The sequence below is a fragment of the Culex quinquefasciatus genome, chromosome 1 (assembly GCF_015732765.1).
Source record: "Culex quinquefasciatus strain JHB chromosome 1, VPISU_Cqui_1.0_pri_paternal, whole genome shotgun sequence".
NCBI classification, from domain to species: domain Eukaryota; kingdom Metazoa; phylum Arthropoda; class Insecta; order Diptera; family Culicidae; genus Culex; species Culex quinquefasciatus.
The window spans coordinates 106,977,676-106,992,100 of NC_051861.1; the positions used below are offsets into that span (position 1 = coordinate 106,977,676).

The 14,425-nt window shown below is 40.4% G+C and overlaps 1 protein-coding gene and 1 long non-coding RNA gene across 5 annotated transcripts; one reads left to right on the forward strand and one right to left on the reverse strand.

Moving 5' to 3' along the window:
* Positions 1-1,056: 1,056 nt before the first annotated feature.
* On the reverse strand, positions 1,057-7,327 carry LOC6048459 (40S ribosomal protein SA). Its single transcript, XM_038266723.1, has 3 exons — positions 7,210-7,327; positions 6,528-6,777; positions 1,057-1,802 (listed from the first exon to the last, which is right to left on the reverse strand). Exons 2-3 carry the CDS (start codon positions 6,744-6,746, stop codon positions 1,149-1,151), a joined length of 873 nt encoding a protein of 290 aa, XP_038122651.1. The 5' UTR covers positions 6,747-6,777; positions 7,210-7,327; the 3' UTR covers positions 1,057-1,148.
* A 2,035-nt stretch (positions 7,328-9,362) lies between these two features.
* On the forward strand, positions 9,363-10,093 carry LOC119765481. Of its 4 annotated transcripts, none has more exons than XR_005276762.1 (3): positions 9,363-9,535; positions 9,673-9,858; positions 9,919-10,093. It is a non-coding gene; the product is annotated as an uncharacterized LOC119765481 (long non-coding RNA). The 4 variants fall into 4 exon arrangements; XR_005276763.1 differs by having other exon boundaries at positions 9,682-9,858; XR_005276761.1 differs by having other exon boundaries at positions 9,363-9,524; positions 9,660-9,858.
* Positions 10,094-14,425: the final 4,332 nt, after the last annotated feature.

The following is a 14,425-nucleotide window of genomic DNA, read 5'->3' on the forward strand; positions in this document are numbered from 1 at the left end:
ATCGCAGTTGCAACCAGGACTCCTTGAGACACGACGTTCCGGACGCAGCACCATCGCTGCCGATCATTAACCTCCCAACCACCCACTGACCTCATGTCCACTTCCGTCGTGTTCTGCTCCGGATTCCGCCAACCGGTTCCAGCACAATTCAATCACACTCATCCTTCCGCGCCAATCGTTCACTCTCCACTGTCCACAGCGTAAACATAAAACACGCGCCTCTTTTCATGCGCTGTCAAAAACCAAATACACGCTTCAGTAAGGGATAGTCTGTTTCGGGTTATTATTACCCGGTCAATATATTTATATTGTTTACATTATTTTGAAGGACGAAAACCCTACAAGCAGCACTCGAACGGTGTTAAATTCCTCCACGGAAAAACACGTTATTCCGCTCCGGGTCAGCTTGTACTCCGGTTACACTTAGCACAGGGCCATTAAATCCAGCAATCTGTTACACTTGTTACCACCAGATGTGATTGCTTTTGTTTACCGGCAGATTTGCCGGGTTCTGGAACCGCCGGGGCGTCTCCTCCTCCGGCTGCACTGGCATTGCAGTTGTTTTTGTCGCCCGCTGGCGCGCTGAATTTGTTGCTGTTGAGCAGGGTCTTCTCAACTTTTTCTCCTTCGCTGACGATTCCAGTGACCTCGCTGGACTTTTTCCGCTTCCGAGTCCCGCGGACGGGACGAAAATTTTCCTCCACCTCCATCTGTCAAAAACTTCCAAGTAGCTTCACCAAGCTCGAGGAAAAAAACATGTCATCCTTCAAATCGTATCCGCCCGGACGGTATGCAACCACACATGCTTTCAGCTGTGCTAGAAAGACTTAATTGCAAGCTTCTGGGGGGGGATTCGAACTTTTCGCTTTGATCGTTTAGAGCTTTTGCCCCCAGTCACGACGCTCTGGCCAAATGCCGGAAGAATACGAGCAGAGTGAAAATATTTCAAATTTTTAATTTTGTCAGCTTTTTGGCTGATTCTTTGTAGATTTTCATACAGAATTTCAAGAAATTTCGATCAGAGTCCGAACAGAGCAGTAAGAAAAACACAGAAAAACTTTTCATTTTAGAGCTTTTTATTGATGGCCAGCATCGACGACCAGTCGACCGTCGGTCAAGGCCCTTTGCGCGTACCAGCACCGGGTTCCTTAGAATCCACCGGTGGCTCCGCCCCACGATCCGGCGGTCTGGGTTTCGTCCTCGTTCCAGTCATCGGCCTGGATCATCTGCGGGATGGCGGCACCAGCGACGGCCGGAACAGCCGCAGCGGCAGCGGGCGCAGCCGGAGCAGCTTCCTCGCCCCAGTTTCCGCCCTCCTCGACGGCCGGGATCGGCTCGTCGGTGTACATCTCCTTGGCGGCCGGGGCAGCCTCCAGCAGCGCCGCCTGCTCCTTCTCCTGCTCCTCCGGGTCGCGGTAGAAGAACAGATCGGGCTTCAGCTCCCACTTGTCGGAGATCTTGCCGCGCAGCTTCAGGACCTCGCGGGCCAGCAGCCACCACATCAGACCGATCGAGTGCGGCGACTTGGTGTTGCACGGGATGGCAATGTCGACGAACTTGAGCGGCGAGTCGGTGTTGCAGAACGCGATGACCGGAATGTTGACGTAGGACGCCTCCGTCACGGGCTGGTGGTCGGTCAGCGGGTCGGTCACGATCAGCAGACGCGGCTCACGGAACGCCGGCTGGATCTGATTGGTGAAGGCACCGGGCGTGAAGCGACCGGCAATCGGGGTGGCCTCGGTGTAGTGCGCGAACTTGAGCACGGCACGCTGGCCGAACTGACGCGACGAGATGGCGAAGACCTTGGAGGGGAGGGGAGAGACGGGGAGAACGATATTAGTAACGTGAATTTGAATCAGTCAAATTGAAGAAAGTGCCAATTTAAGGCCCGCATTCACCACCAGCTAGCAAACATCTCTGGAAACGAATGTACTTCAATCATGTGCACCGAAAGGACCATGAAAACGGGGTTCCGTTCCGGCAGTGGAAAGAAGTCTAGTTTGCTCTACTGGTTTTTCTTCGTCGACGGGTCGCGGCAGATGGAACCCGCCAACGATGATGAACCAGAGTCTCGTCGCAGGGGTGCCGATTTCTGAAGTTTTTTAAGCTTTTCACAAGAGTTTTCTACAAAAACTTCCAGCTAGTCTACCAAAAAAGTAATTCCGGTGATGTCTACGACATAACTACTTCTGCCCAATAGAATTATTTGACGTTTGAGTTTTCTGCCTTTCGATTTTTCTGCCGTTTTAATTCTGCCTTTTGAAATTCTTTCAATTAACTTCAGTTAATAAGTTTTCTGCTTATATTTTCTACCAGACCTTAAAAACTTCCTTCCTCTTGTTTTATTTCTACTGCTGTTCTGCTCTTCGAAATTCTGCCGAGCAGCCTTTTTTATCACTTTATAAATTTTCTTTTTTTTTGTCAAAAAAAAAATCTACCAAAAAGTTTGCCAACGTTTATATCTTCTGCCTTTTGATTTTTCTGTCATGTTGGCAGTTATATCGTATGATCGCTCTGCCTTTTGAAATTCTGCAAAATGACATTTAAGTTTTCTGCCAATTTAAATTTTCTACGACCTGCTGTTCTGCCTTTGATTGATTTGCACTTTTTAACTATTTCACTGTTTAGTTTTTGTCTGCCTATCTGCTGTGTTATTCTGCCTTTAATTTTTTTATGATTGAAAATCTGCCGAAAAATCCTTTTTAACTTTGAATGAATTTTCTAATTAGTTTGGCGTTATTTTGGCATTTTTAAATAAATTTTCTAAAAAAATAATGTTTGGAACGTTTGAACGTAAGACAGAATCTTATGATTTTTACGGCCAACTTATAATGCTGCCTAAGAAAATTGAGCAAAATAACCTTTTCTGCCATTTTGATTTTCTACGATCGATTGACATCGTCTGCCTTTTGATTTTCCTGCCATGCCATCATTTGTCAGATAACTATTAAAAATAATCTAGCCGAAAAGATAAGGCGCAGTGACGTTTGAAGGCAGAAAACTGAGGAAGATCAAATGGCCTTTTTCTGCCTTTTGATTGTTCTGCCGTGTTATAATTCTGCCTTATAAAATTCGGCAAAGAATCCTTTTCTATAGTGTTCTGCTGATTCAATTTTTTGCCGTTTGCTGTTCTGCCTTTTGAATTTTTGCAATTTTCTAAGCATTTTAAGTAACTTTCTTGACCGTTTCACTTTTCAATTGTTGAAACTTTCTTCCTTTATTTTTTTGTCTTTCGAAAATCTGGTTATTTTGCTTTTTTTTCTAAATCGATTTTATGCTATTTTCTGCCATCTTTAGGCTTTTCAACTTGTTTGCCTTTTTTGCCAAATACCAATTCCATGATAGTTCTGCCTATTCAAATTGTGCAAAATAACTTTTTCTGCCATTTAAATGTGTGAAATCGATTGGAATCGTTTGCCTTTTAATTTTTCTGCAGTGAAATCATTCGTTAGAGAACTGTTAGGCTAAAATTGATCCAGCCGAAACGATAAAGGGGCAGACGGGTTTAGGGGCATTGAATAACTATTTTCTGCCTTTTTATGTTATGTCATTCTGCTTTTTTTAAATTCCGCAAAATACCCCTTTCTGTCATTTAGTTTTCTGCCAATTCATTCACTCTCTGAGATGACTTCTAAGCCGTTCAACTTTTTAGGCCATTTTCTGAAAATGAAAAATGCATCAAATCTATTTTAAAAATTGAATGGCAGAAAATGGTCTAAAAAGTTGAACGGCTTAGAAGTCATCTCAGGGAGTGAATCAATTGGCAGAAAACTAAATGACAGAAAGGGGGTATTTTGCAGAATTTAAAAAAAAAGCAGAATGACATAACATAAAAAAGGCAGAAAATAGTTATTCAATGCCCCTAAACACCTATGCCATTTATCGTTTCGGCTGAATCAGTTTTCTGCCAAACGTTATTAAATTTAAGACGTTTAAACTTTTTGCCCTCTGTTTTTTCTGCCTTTTTTGTGTTCTGCCTTTTGACAGTCAGCGTTCGATTGGCATCTTTTGGCATTTGATTCAATTTTTTTGGCAGTGAGATCAAGTCTGCTAATTAATCATTTCTGCTATTTAGTTTTCTGTGGGTTAATGTTATCTGCCAGTTAGTGTTCTTCCGATCGATTTTCTGTTCACTATCTTTCTGCTCTTCATTTCTATGATATCATTTTTTTCTGCCGTTTATTTTTGATCAATTTTTCAAAAAAAATCTGATTGCTGAAGTTGCTGCCATTTTGATTCGATATTCTGCCTTTTGGCCAAACAACTTTTTCTGCCGATTGAAATTATCTGCTATTTTGGTGTTCTGCCGTTTGGTTTTCTGCGTTCGGTATTGTGTTGGGTTTATTAAAAAAATTAAATTTTGTGTACAATTAGACGTTTTTTTGGCTATCCTTCTGCTAAGATCACTTTTTCTGGCTAACAATTTCCTGACGCTTTTAACCAACTGCTTTTTAATTATTCTGCTGTGACGTTCTGCCTTTTGAAGTTCTGCCAATCGATATTATCTGCCAGAAGGTGTTCTGCCGTTTGGGATTATGCGAATCAACGTTCTATTTTTTTTTTTCAATTTAACTCATCTGCCGTTTATTTGATTGGACCAATTTTCTTTCGATTTGTTCTAACGTTAAATTCTACTGCATTTTAAACTGTCTAGAATCCACTGCTTTTTAAACATTCTGCCATGTTCATTCTGCTTTGGTAAGTTTCTGCTTTTTTGATATGCGACCATATAACCCTTTCTGCCGTATAATAGTATCGTCAATTTTGGTATTCTGCCTTTACTGCTATTTTGCAATCATCGTTTAAAAAAAAATCAAATTATTTTTCAGCGACATAAATTTCTGATTGTAAACTTTTTGGAGTTTGGACTTGGTGCTTTTTGATTTTCTGCCTTTTGAAATTCTGCCAACCACCTTTTTCTGCCTATAATTTCTATTTCGCCACATAAATATTTGGTCAAATTGTTTAAAGAAGTTCACATCTTAAATTTACTGCTTCAAACGGCAGAAAATTTTTATTTTAGAAAACAATTCGGCAGAATATTTATTTGGCGAAATAGCAATTATAGGCAGAAACGCCAAAAAGTTTTCAATCAGAAATTTAAAAATAGTAATATTCAGAAAAAAGATTATTGACCAGTATTTCAAAAGGCAGAAAATGGGTATTTGACAAGGCACAATGTTCATTTTGAAATTCTGCGCTGCCAATTAACTTTTTTTAATTTTTACTGCTGTTTCGCCATCGTTCTACTTTTTATTTTATTTTTCTAGCTTTTGATTTAACTGCTTTGTTATTCTGCCTTCTTTTTATTTTCTGCGTCTGATAGAAGTTATTTTCAAATCTATTGAGTATTATTTTGCTATATTTCTGCCATTTATTTTTAGGCCTGAGAGCATCTTTTCTGCCGTAATTTTTGCAAGTCACGATTTTTTTCTTTGAAAGCAAACTCAAAGTTGCATTTGTAAAGAAAACCACAAAAATAGTAAAAATCTAATTTTTTAAAATTAGTTTTTTTAGAGCAAAATTATCCGAAAAAGTTGTGCATGTTTACTACACTTCCGAAAATAGTTACAAAATAGTAGTTTATGCAACAAGTTGCAAAAAGAGGATTTTTTCAGCACGAGTCGTACATTTATCCAACGAGGTTCACCGAGTTGGATAAATACGAAGAGTGCTGAAAAAATCAAGTTTTGCAACGAGTTCCATAAAACATTTTTTGCAATTCCAAAAAACACACACTGAGTGAAATTTAAAGTCAAATTTTCATGTATTTTGTCAATAAATCGTTTAAATATAAAACAATTGAAAAGTGTTACATTTCGAAACAAGTGCTGAAAAGTTCAACTTTTCAGCACCCATTTGAGTGCTGAAAAGTAGAACTTTTCAGCATTTATTTTGAAAAGTGTTGCTATTCGATTCTGTTGTTTTTGGTACAGAAAAGCAGGCTATTTCGTCGTTCAAGAATGACAGGAAAAGTAAATAGTTTCACGACGGAATTGCAAAAAAAGCAGTTTAAGCAACATTTTGAAAAAAGTTTTACCAGCAAGACTCGCACTTTAATCCAACAAGCTTAATCGAGTTGGATAGAAACAAGGAGTGCTGAAAAAAATCGAGTTTTGCGGATTTTTTTTTTCGATTCCCAAAAATACTTTTAAAATCGGATTTTCGAGGGACAAACGTATACATATGCAAAAAAATATTGAAATTTGTAAAATTGAAACTTTAAAATTCCTCCAGAAATCGACACCACGACAACGACGGACTTTTTTGTTTACGGTTTACGGGGGTGGTTTCAAGAAGTTTGCTTCGTTAGCGGCGAATATCAACTTCCGGCCGACTTGGCACTTGGCGCTCGTGGCGTTCGAATCGCAAATCAGTAACTTGGAGTTATGCGTCATGGGTGGTCCGACCCGAAAGATGGAAAAGTTAATTCATCATCTTTGCGTTCTTTAAGCCGTTTGCCGTTGGCCGTCCGCGCCGGAAGTGGCCTCTTTGACCCAAAATAAGTAACCGGCGATTCCGCTTACCTCTCCGGGGTACTCGATGCTGGCGATGCAACGCGCCGCCAGCAGCAGCTTCTCCCAGGTGCGGCCCAGGTTGATGATGTGGACGCCGTCCGGGCGGCGCTTGAACACGTACGACTCCATCTGGAAGTTGACGGAGGTGCTGCCGACGTGGGTCGTCGCGGCCAGCATCTTGTTCACGTCGTCATCCTTCAGCGCTAGAATGTCTAGGTTTCCCGACATCGTTACGTTATTTTTGGAATAACGATATAACCTGGAGAAGGAGCGGAAAAGGAAACAGATTTGTTAATGTTTGGTAAACACAGTGATGGCGGCAGCAGCCGGAAGTTAGGCGATTTTGAGGTTATGTTTTGGAGTTGAGCTAATTAGGCTTGAAATTAGTTGAAAATCTCACAAATTTTGCGAAATATTACAATTACAGACAATTTTATTTCTATAACCGATCAAAAAACGCTAAAACAACTGAAAAATTCACAAATTTATCAAAATTACAAAATAACACGTGTACGTCACTCTCTGGAATCCAAAACGCAAAATTCCCCACAAATATCAATCCAAATTCAACTAATTTCACATAAACCACGCTCGCGGCCCGCTAAATTACCATTTTGGCAATAGTTTGCCACAGTTAAACACCGAAAACTATTGAAAAATCGCATTTCTGTGCGGGAGCAAAATGACTTACGTAGTAAATGCCACTGGGAGTAAAATTGAAATGGACGAGTTGGGAGCTTTCGGCGGGCCGCGTTGACAAGGGAGAAGTTCGAAAAATGTGCTTGTGTAGAGAAGCAGGTAAAAGTCTACACACGCTGCGCGAAAAGCTCGTGAAAGTTCGAAAGGCGAAAGTTTGCGAGAGGTTAAGGTCGTTTCGCACCAATAGAGTTATCTAAGCCCGAGCTCACGCACACTAGCACCCCATTTGTTTTGCTGGCGGGTACAAAATTTAACCTCAATCTTTTTCGTGTACGTACACGCAATACATGCGCACGTAGATAACTCTATAGACAAATCCAGCGAAAGCTCCACGCTGCTTTTTGATGGTGAGAGATTTGACAGCTCCCATACTAAATGTCTCGATTTTCATACTTTTTGTTAATTTTCTTCTAAAATAAAACACTTAACATATGAAAACTATATATTTTTGGTGCTCAAAATTCCTGCTGAATCGAATGGTGTACTTATCTCAATTGCAAATTTTTCGAACAGTTTTTATTTTAATAATATTCTAGACACATTTTGGGCACCTAATCAATCAATACTTTTATCATAAATAATCATTTTATTGCTTAAAAGTTAAGTTTTCCTGAGCTCCCATATTCAAATACATGGAAGCTGTCATTTCTAACACCATTGGCCACCTAGCGGCCATTTCAAACTGGATACGTCTATCCGTTCAGTTTTTTTTAATTATTATTGTGGTTTCGGAAATAAATCAAATTTTCGCGGCGACTTATCTGACACTACGCTTCGCAAACTTATCAACTCTAATTCTGAGTGAAACAAGTTGTGTTGAACTCGAGGATAAACGTCAGTGAAAAAATCTTTTTATCACTCTGGCACCAAATCGAAACGAGCGATTTCCACTCTCGCCGCACTTTTTCTCTCCGCCTTTTTCTGTGCGTTTGCGCGTATTCCCGAAAAAGACACGCGGCATACCAGCCTCGAAACGACGCGCCGCACTTTCGGCAAATGCGCGCTGTCAAATCCCATACTGCGCGTTCTGTTTTTGTCAGCCCTCTGTCACGACGGCCATGTTTATGAAACCTAAATGTTCGACGCGAACATGAAGACAACAAAGAAGATGAAGAACGCATTTTCTGTCAAAATTTGAAAATAAACAAACCGCGTGGTAAAAATGGCATGATTTCATAGTGTTGAAATGATTTCACTGTGCGAGTCGACAGCGGGAGTGGGCCAGTCCTCGGAGAAGGTTATCGAAGGATGCTCGGAAAGACCAGCTCCGCCACAATCACCGGAATCACGGATGTTTCTGCACTTGGTCGGTTACACCCTGCCGGAGATTGCAGCGAGTTGTTCGGAAGGATCAACAACGGGACTTGGCCAGTCCCCGGTCCAGTACTACCCGGCAAATCTTCCCGGTCAATCGGAAGCAACAGTTCTCACCTTTTTCGTAACAGATTTGCACACACAAAAAGTGATGTTTCGTGAAGATTTGGTATAAACAAACAGACAACACCAATACTGCTACACTCACAGCGCCCACGCAGCAGTATTAGTGAAGAGCCCACGATAAACAACGTGGGCTCTTCACTAATACTACTACGTGGGCTCTTCGAGATTTTGGTGACTGTCAAACGTTCTAGCCATTTACAGTGGTGCCAGAGGGTTGGTTTTTGTTGATCTTCTTCTTCGAATTGCATGGCATTGTTGCCGGGTATGTTTTTTATTGTACCAAAAGTGCAAAAAAATGCTGGCAACTGTGTCTGCGGCACATTCTGAAATGTCGCGCGGCGTGTACCTTCGAGAGAAACGGACTATAACTATAAATAAAGTACTTTTCGATTGAAAATGCGATGTTGCTAAAAAAATATTTTTAGTAACTTTGTTTGTCCAGACTTTTGATATTTCCCAAAAACACGATTTTAAAAAATCTATCAACTAAACCACATTTTGCTAAAAAGAAGTCTATTCAGTTCGAGGGGCAGGACACATGCTCTAATCAACTAAAATAATCGGCTAATTGATTAGAAATTATCAGTTAATCAATAAGTGTGACGCTAATCAACTAACGGTTCCTACCTTCTATCATTATCTTGGTCTGATGAAGAAATGTCAAAAACACAAAAAAAAACATTTTTTTCTGCGCAGAAGCCACAAAAATTCCGTCGGGACCCGGTTGCTGCTGGTGCCACTGCAAATGACGATTTTTTTCATTTCCGTTCGCCGGTGTAAAGAAGTCCCAGCTCCAACACGGTGTCATCCGACAGCAGCAGAACAAGCAGCTGTTCATAGAGATCCTAAATAGGGAGACTGGTCGAAGTGAATTTGACGTACCCAAACAGACACGAGTTTGACGTATCCAAACGAGCATTTGCCTTTACGCCCAGCAAAACTTGGCAGTGTTGGCAAGCTCAAAACATATGTTTCCAGATCGATTTAGCAAGCTTAGACCAGTCTCCCTATTTAGGGTCTCTAGCTGTTCATTGTGGAAGGTCGTTTGTTTTTGTTTTTTCGTCACGTCCGTGGTCTGCAGCGCCGGCACGAAACCCAAACTGGAGGTTTCCTCCACCGAAGAGCAGGCGGCCGGGACGTAAGTCGACGAAGTGGAGGCGAATTGTGTCGTTTAGTGAGGAGGAAACGTCGGGAAGGCCAGGTAGGTAGATTATAACCGATTCACTGTTATGGAGCTGGCTAAAACGACTATTTTTCACAGCCCCTCATCGGTCAAGAAATCCCCGAGCGACAGCATTCCAGGAGGAGGAGAAAAATGAGCATGAGCATGAGCATGAGCATGGTTGACTGCCAATGAGCTGCTACTCCGTTATTGACAGATCAGCTGAAGTTAAACAATGAATCAAAAATGATCAGTGGGAGCCAACCATCCGTTCACTGTTTAACCCCTGAAGACCCCGACTTTATTAGTCAATACCGGCGCCCTCCCAAGAAGCCTGCAGTTCAACGAAAGGGAGGAATGTTAGTCCGATAGTTGAAGTTGCAGACTCATCAAGCACATAGTTTTTCGCTATATACTTGTTGATACCGCTTGAGACCGTTGAATCCACAGCATCTCCTTCAAGCATCACGTGATTAATTTTTTTTTTGGGTTAGTGGGATAAGGTATTGGCTTTTCGATGCCTCCCGAGCTACGACGCTATGGGGAGGACTTTCATAATAGACCCGTCGGCGAGCCTTCCGAGCAACGATGCTATGGGATGGTCTTTCTGGTTAACACACAAAATCACTCACACACAGTTATTTTGCTCCACTATTAACTCAACGATCCAAATTGTCTGCGTCTTGTGCGTCTTTCGTTCATTATATAGAATTGGCTTTTTCACCGCAAAAAAAATTAAACCTTATTCGAAAAATTTAAACACAATCCACCCGACGCCGTGCCTTCCGATCAACGATGATATAGGAAGGGCTTTGAAAATCACAAAAGAAATCACTTTTCACTCCGCATATTTTTTACGACCACGCGCTCCCTTTTCCAATTATGCACTGATGACGCTGCATTTTCAGAGGGTAATCTTCTCCTCGCAGCACACAATACACGATAAAAATGCGAAACAAAAGGCACACAAAAAAAAACACTTTTCACTCCGGATATTTTTTACGACCACGCACTCCCTTTGCAAATTATGCACTCTGCACTCGAACAGCGACACAAAAGAGACGGAAAAAACAGGACTTCGCGTCCCACAAGCACCGCACTACTGATGCCATTGTTTAATTATAATGACCAATCACCCCATGCACTCGAACAGCAACACAAAAGAGACGGAAAATAACACGAAAAAACAGGACTGCACGTCCCACAAGCACCGCACTACTGATCATTCCAGGAGGAGGAGAAAAATGTATCGAGAAATTAAAAGTGCAACATGGAGTTAAACTTTCTGACAAAGCTTCTGTGAAGTTTTCCATGACAGCTGCGAAAATTTCACTCCATGTTACCGGCTCACATTTCTCTTTTTAATTTCTCGATAGAAAGTCCAGATCCAGATTCGATTCAGTCCCTTAAACTGCCGTTCTACGCATAATTGTCCCATGTCATTTTTAGACGATTTTGACTTTTTGACTAGTTTTACGAAGCATTAAGTCTTGTTTACATATTGTAGAGCAAGCGGATCACGAATAAGAGTGATAAATTACTAACTGGGGCGGTTAGGGACACAGATGGTGATTAGGGACCTCCGGGACAATTGGGTCCTAAAATGAAGCTTAGATTGCTGATATTATTGTTTACAGCGATAAAGCTTATTTTTCTGAGTAAAATGACCCTTTGTACGATCACAAAGAGTTTAAAATGGATTTTTAAATCAATTTCGAAAAATTAACCTCGCGGTCCTTCTTGACAGAAAAGCTCCTACTTGACAGCTCGTTCCAAGGGGACCATAGTTGATCCATCGAAAAAATGTTGTCTTGTCAAAAAAAAATTTTGCATTAAAATGAAAAAAAAGTGATCAAAAATGGTTTTTTTCAAAATTCAAAAATTTCAATCACGTTTTTCTCCGTTGTACTTTTATGAACATGGGACAATTGGGTACTAAAGCCCCATGTAATTTTTTATGTACAACGGTAAAAAACACGATTAAAACCCGATTTAATCCCACCTGGGGTGAGATAGAGCCTTTCTTACAAAAGGAAGTTAACGGCAGTTGATTTTTTTTTTTAATTTTTTTTCAAAGAAATAGCAATATAAAGAATGGTCCATTCATAATACAATTCGAAACTCAACCATATTTTTTCATATAACTGAAAAGCGCTGGTTTTTGCCCCATTTGCCATGGCCGGTTGTAAACTGTGCTCGCACACAAGCATTTTCGATTTTTTAAATCAGAACACATTGTTTTTGAGACAGAGAATTAGCTCACAATTTGCGATGTTCGTAATGTTTGAAAAATGCAATTAAAATAATAACAAACGATTTCAATACTTCAATTTTCGACCGAATTTTCATTTGAAAACCGCCTGATTTGGTGAAAACACACTCCGAGTCCCCATAAAAAATGGATAAATTCAAATTTGGTATGGATCTTTAGTAAGAAAGGCAAAAATGGAAATTTTCTAAAATCTGAACGGTAAGTCCAAATGAGGTCAAATTTGTTTCAGAACATCGAGTATGGTCTAGATTATGATGTGGAGAAAAAAAAATAGATAAAATGCCAAAGGAATAGTTTTGGCATTTGGTGAAAATTGGCTTTTACCTTTTTAGGGTTTTTCCCCTCACAGTGAATTAGTCCACAAGCTGTAAATCAAAAACCATTACCGACATGGATGAAAATTTGGGAGGATGTAGGGCTGGAAAAATGCAATTTTTTGGACAAATAAACGATTTCAATACTTCAATTTTCGACCGAATTTTCATTTGAAAACCGCCTGATTTGGTGAAAACACACTCCGAGTCCCCATAAAAAATGGATAAATTCAAATTTGGTATGGAACTGGTTCAGGTTCAGCACATCCCCTTTCAAATGCGCCCAAGAGAGCTTAAATCCATAATGTGGGCTCTGAGAAACCCCCTACCACAAAATTGAGCACTTTTTTACCACACACGGACGTCACGCGTGCTCTACAGTAAATTAAGCGCCAAAATTCGGATATTGGAGGTAGACGAATTCTGTCATTGTCAATCGATCGGGCGTCGAAAATCGATCGTCCATGATTTTTTGCAGATTTTTCGAATGAATATTTCTCGAGAAATGATTTGGGAACGAAGCTTGATTTGGCGTCGGAGCCAAAAGCAAACACTATACCTTTCTTTAGTAAGAAAGGCAAAAATGGAAATTTTCTAAAATCTGAACGGTAAATCCAAATGAGGTCAAATTTGTTTCAGAACATCGAGTATGGTCTAGATTATGATGTGGAGAAAAAAAATAGATAAAATGCCAAAGGAATAGTTTTGGCATTTGGTGAAAATTGGCTTTTACATTTTTTAGGGGTTTTTCCCCCTCACAGTGAATTAGTCCACAAGCTGTAAATCAAAAACCACATTACCGACATGGATGAAAATTTGGGAGGATGTAGGGCTGGAAAAATGCAATTTTTTGGACAAATAAACGATTTCAATACTTCAATTTTCGACCGAATTTTCATTTGAAAACCGCCTGATTTGGTGAAAACACACTCCGAGTCCCCATAAAAATGGATAAATTCAAATTTGGTATGGAACTGGTTCAGGTTCAGCACATCCCCTTTCAAATGCGCCCAAGAGAGCTTAAATCCATAATGTGGGCTCTGAGAAACCCCCTACCACAAAATTGAGCACTTTTTTACCACACACGGACGTCACGCGTGCTCTACAGTAAATTAAGCGCCAAAATTCGGATATTGGAGGTAGACGAATTCTGTCATTGTCAATCGATCGGGCGTCGAAAATCGATCGTCCATGATTTTTGCAGATTTTTCGAATGAATATTTCTCGAGAAATGATTTGGGAACGAAGCTTGATTTGGCGTCGGAGCCAAAAGCAAACACTATACCTTTCTTTAGTAAGAAAGGCAAAAATGGAAATTTTCTAAAATCTGAACGGTAAATCCAAATGAGGTCAAATTTGTTTCAGAACATCGAGTATGGTCTAGATTATGATGTGGAGAAAAAAAAAATAGATAAAATGCCAAAGGAATAGTTTTGGCATTTGGTGAAAATTGGCTTTTGCCTTTTTTAGGGGTTTTTCCCCCTCACAGTGAATTAGTCCACAAGCTGTAAATCAAAAACCACATTACCGACATGGATGAAAATTTGGGAGGATGTAGGGCTGGAAAAATGCAATTTTTTGGACAAATAAACGATTTCAATACTTCAATTTTCGACCGAATTTTCATTTGAAAACCGCCTGATTTGGTGAAAACACACTCCGAGTCCCCATAAAAAGGATAAATTCAAATTTGGTATGGAACTGGTTCAGGTTCAGCACATCCCCTTTCAAATGCGCCCAAGAGAGCTTAAATCCATAATGTGGGCTCTGAGAAACCCCTACCACAAAATTGAGCACTTTTTACCACACACGGACGTCACGCGTGCTCTACAGTAAATTAAGCGCCAAAATTCGGATATTGGAGGTAGACGAATTCTGTCATTGTCAATCGATCGGGCGTCGAAAATCGATCGTCCATGATTTTTGCAGATTTTTCGAATGAATATTTCTCGAGAAATGATTTGGGAACGAAGCTTGATTTGGCGTCGGAGCCAAAAGCAAACACTATACCTTTCTTTAG

What these genes read in the sequence shown, in the direction of transcription:
- LOC6048459 (XM_038266723.1), bottom strand. Translation starts at nt 6,746, where the DNA reads ATGTCGGGAAACCTAGACATTCTAGCGCTGAAGGATGACGACGTGAAC. An exon ending in GCATCGAGTACCCCGGAGAG is followed by an intron (nt 1,803 to 6,527) that starts GTAAGCGGAATC and finishes CTCCCCTCCAAG; the next exon opens with GTCTTCGCCATCTCGTCGCG.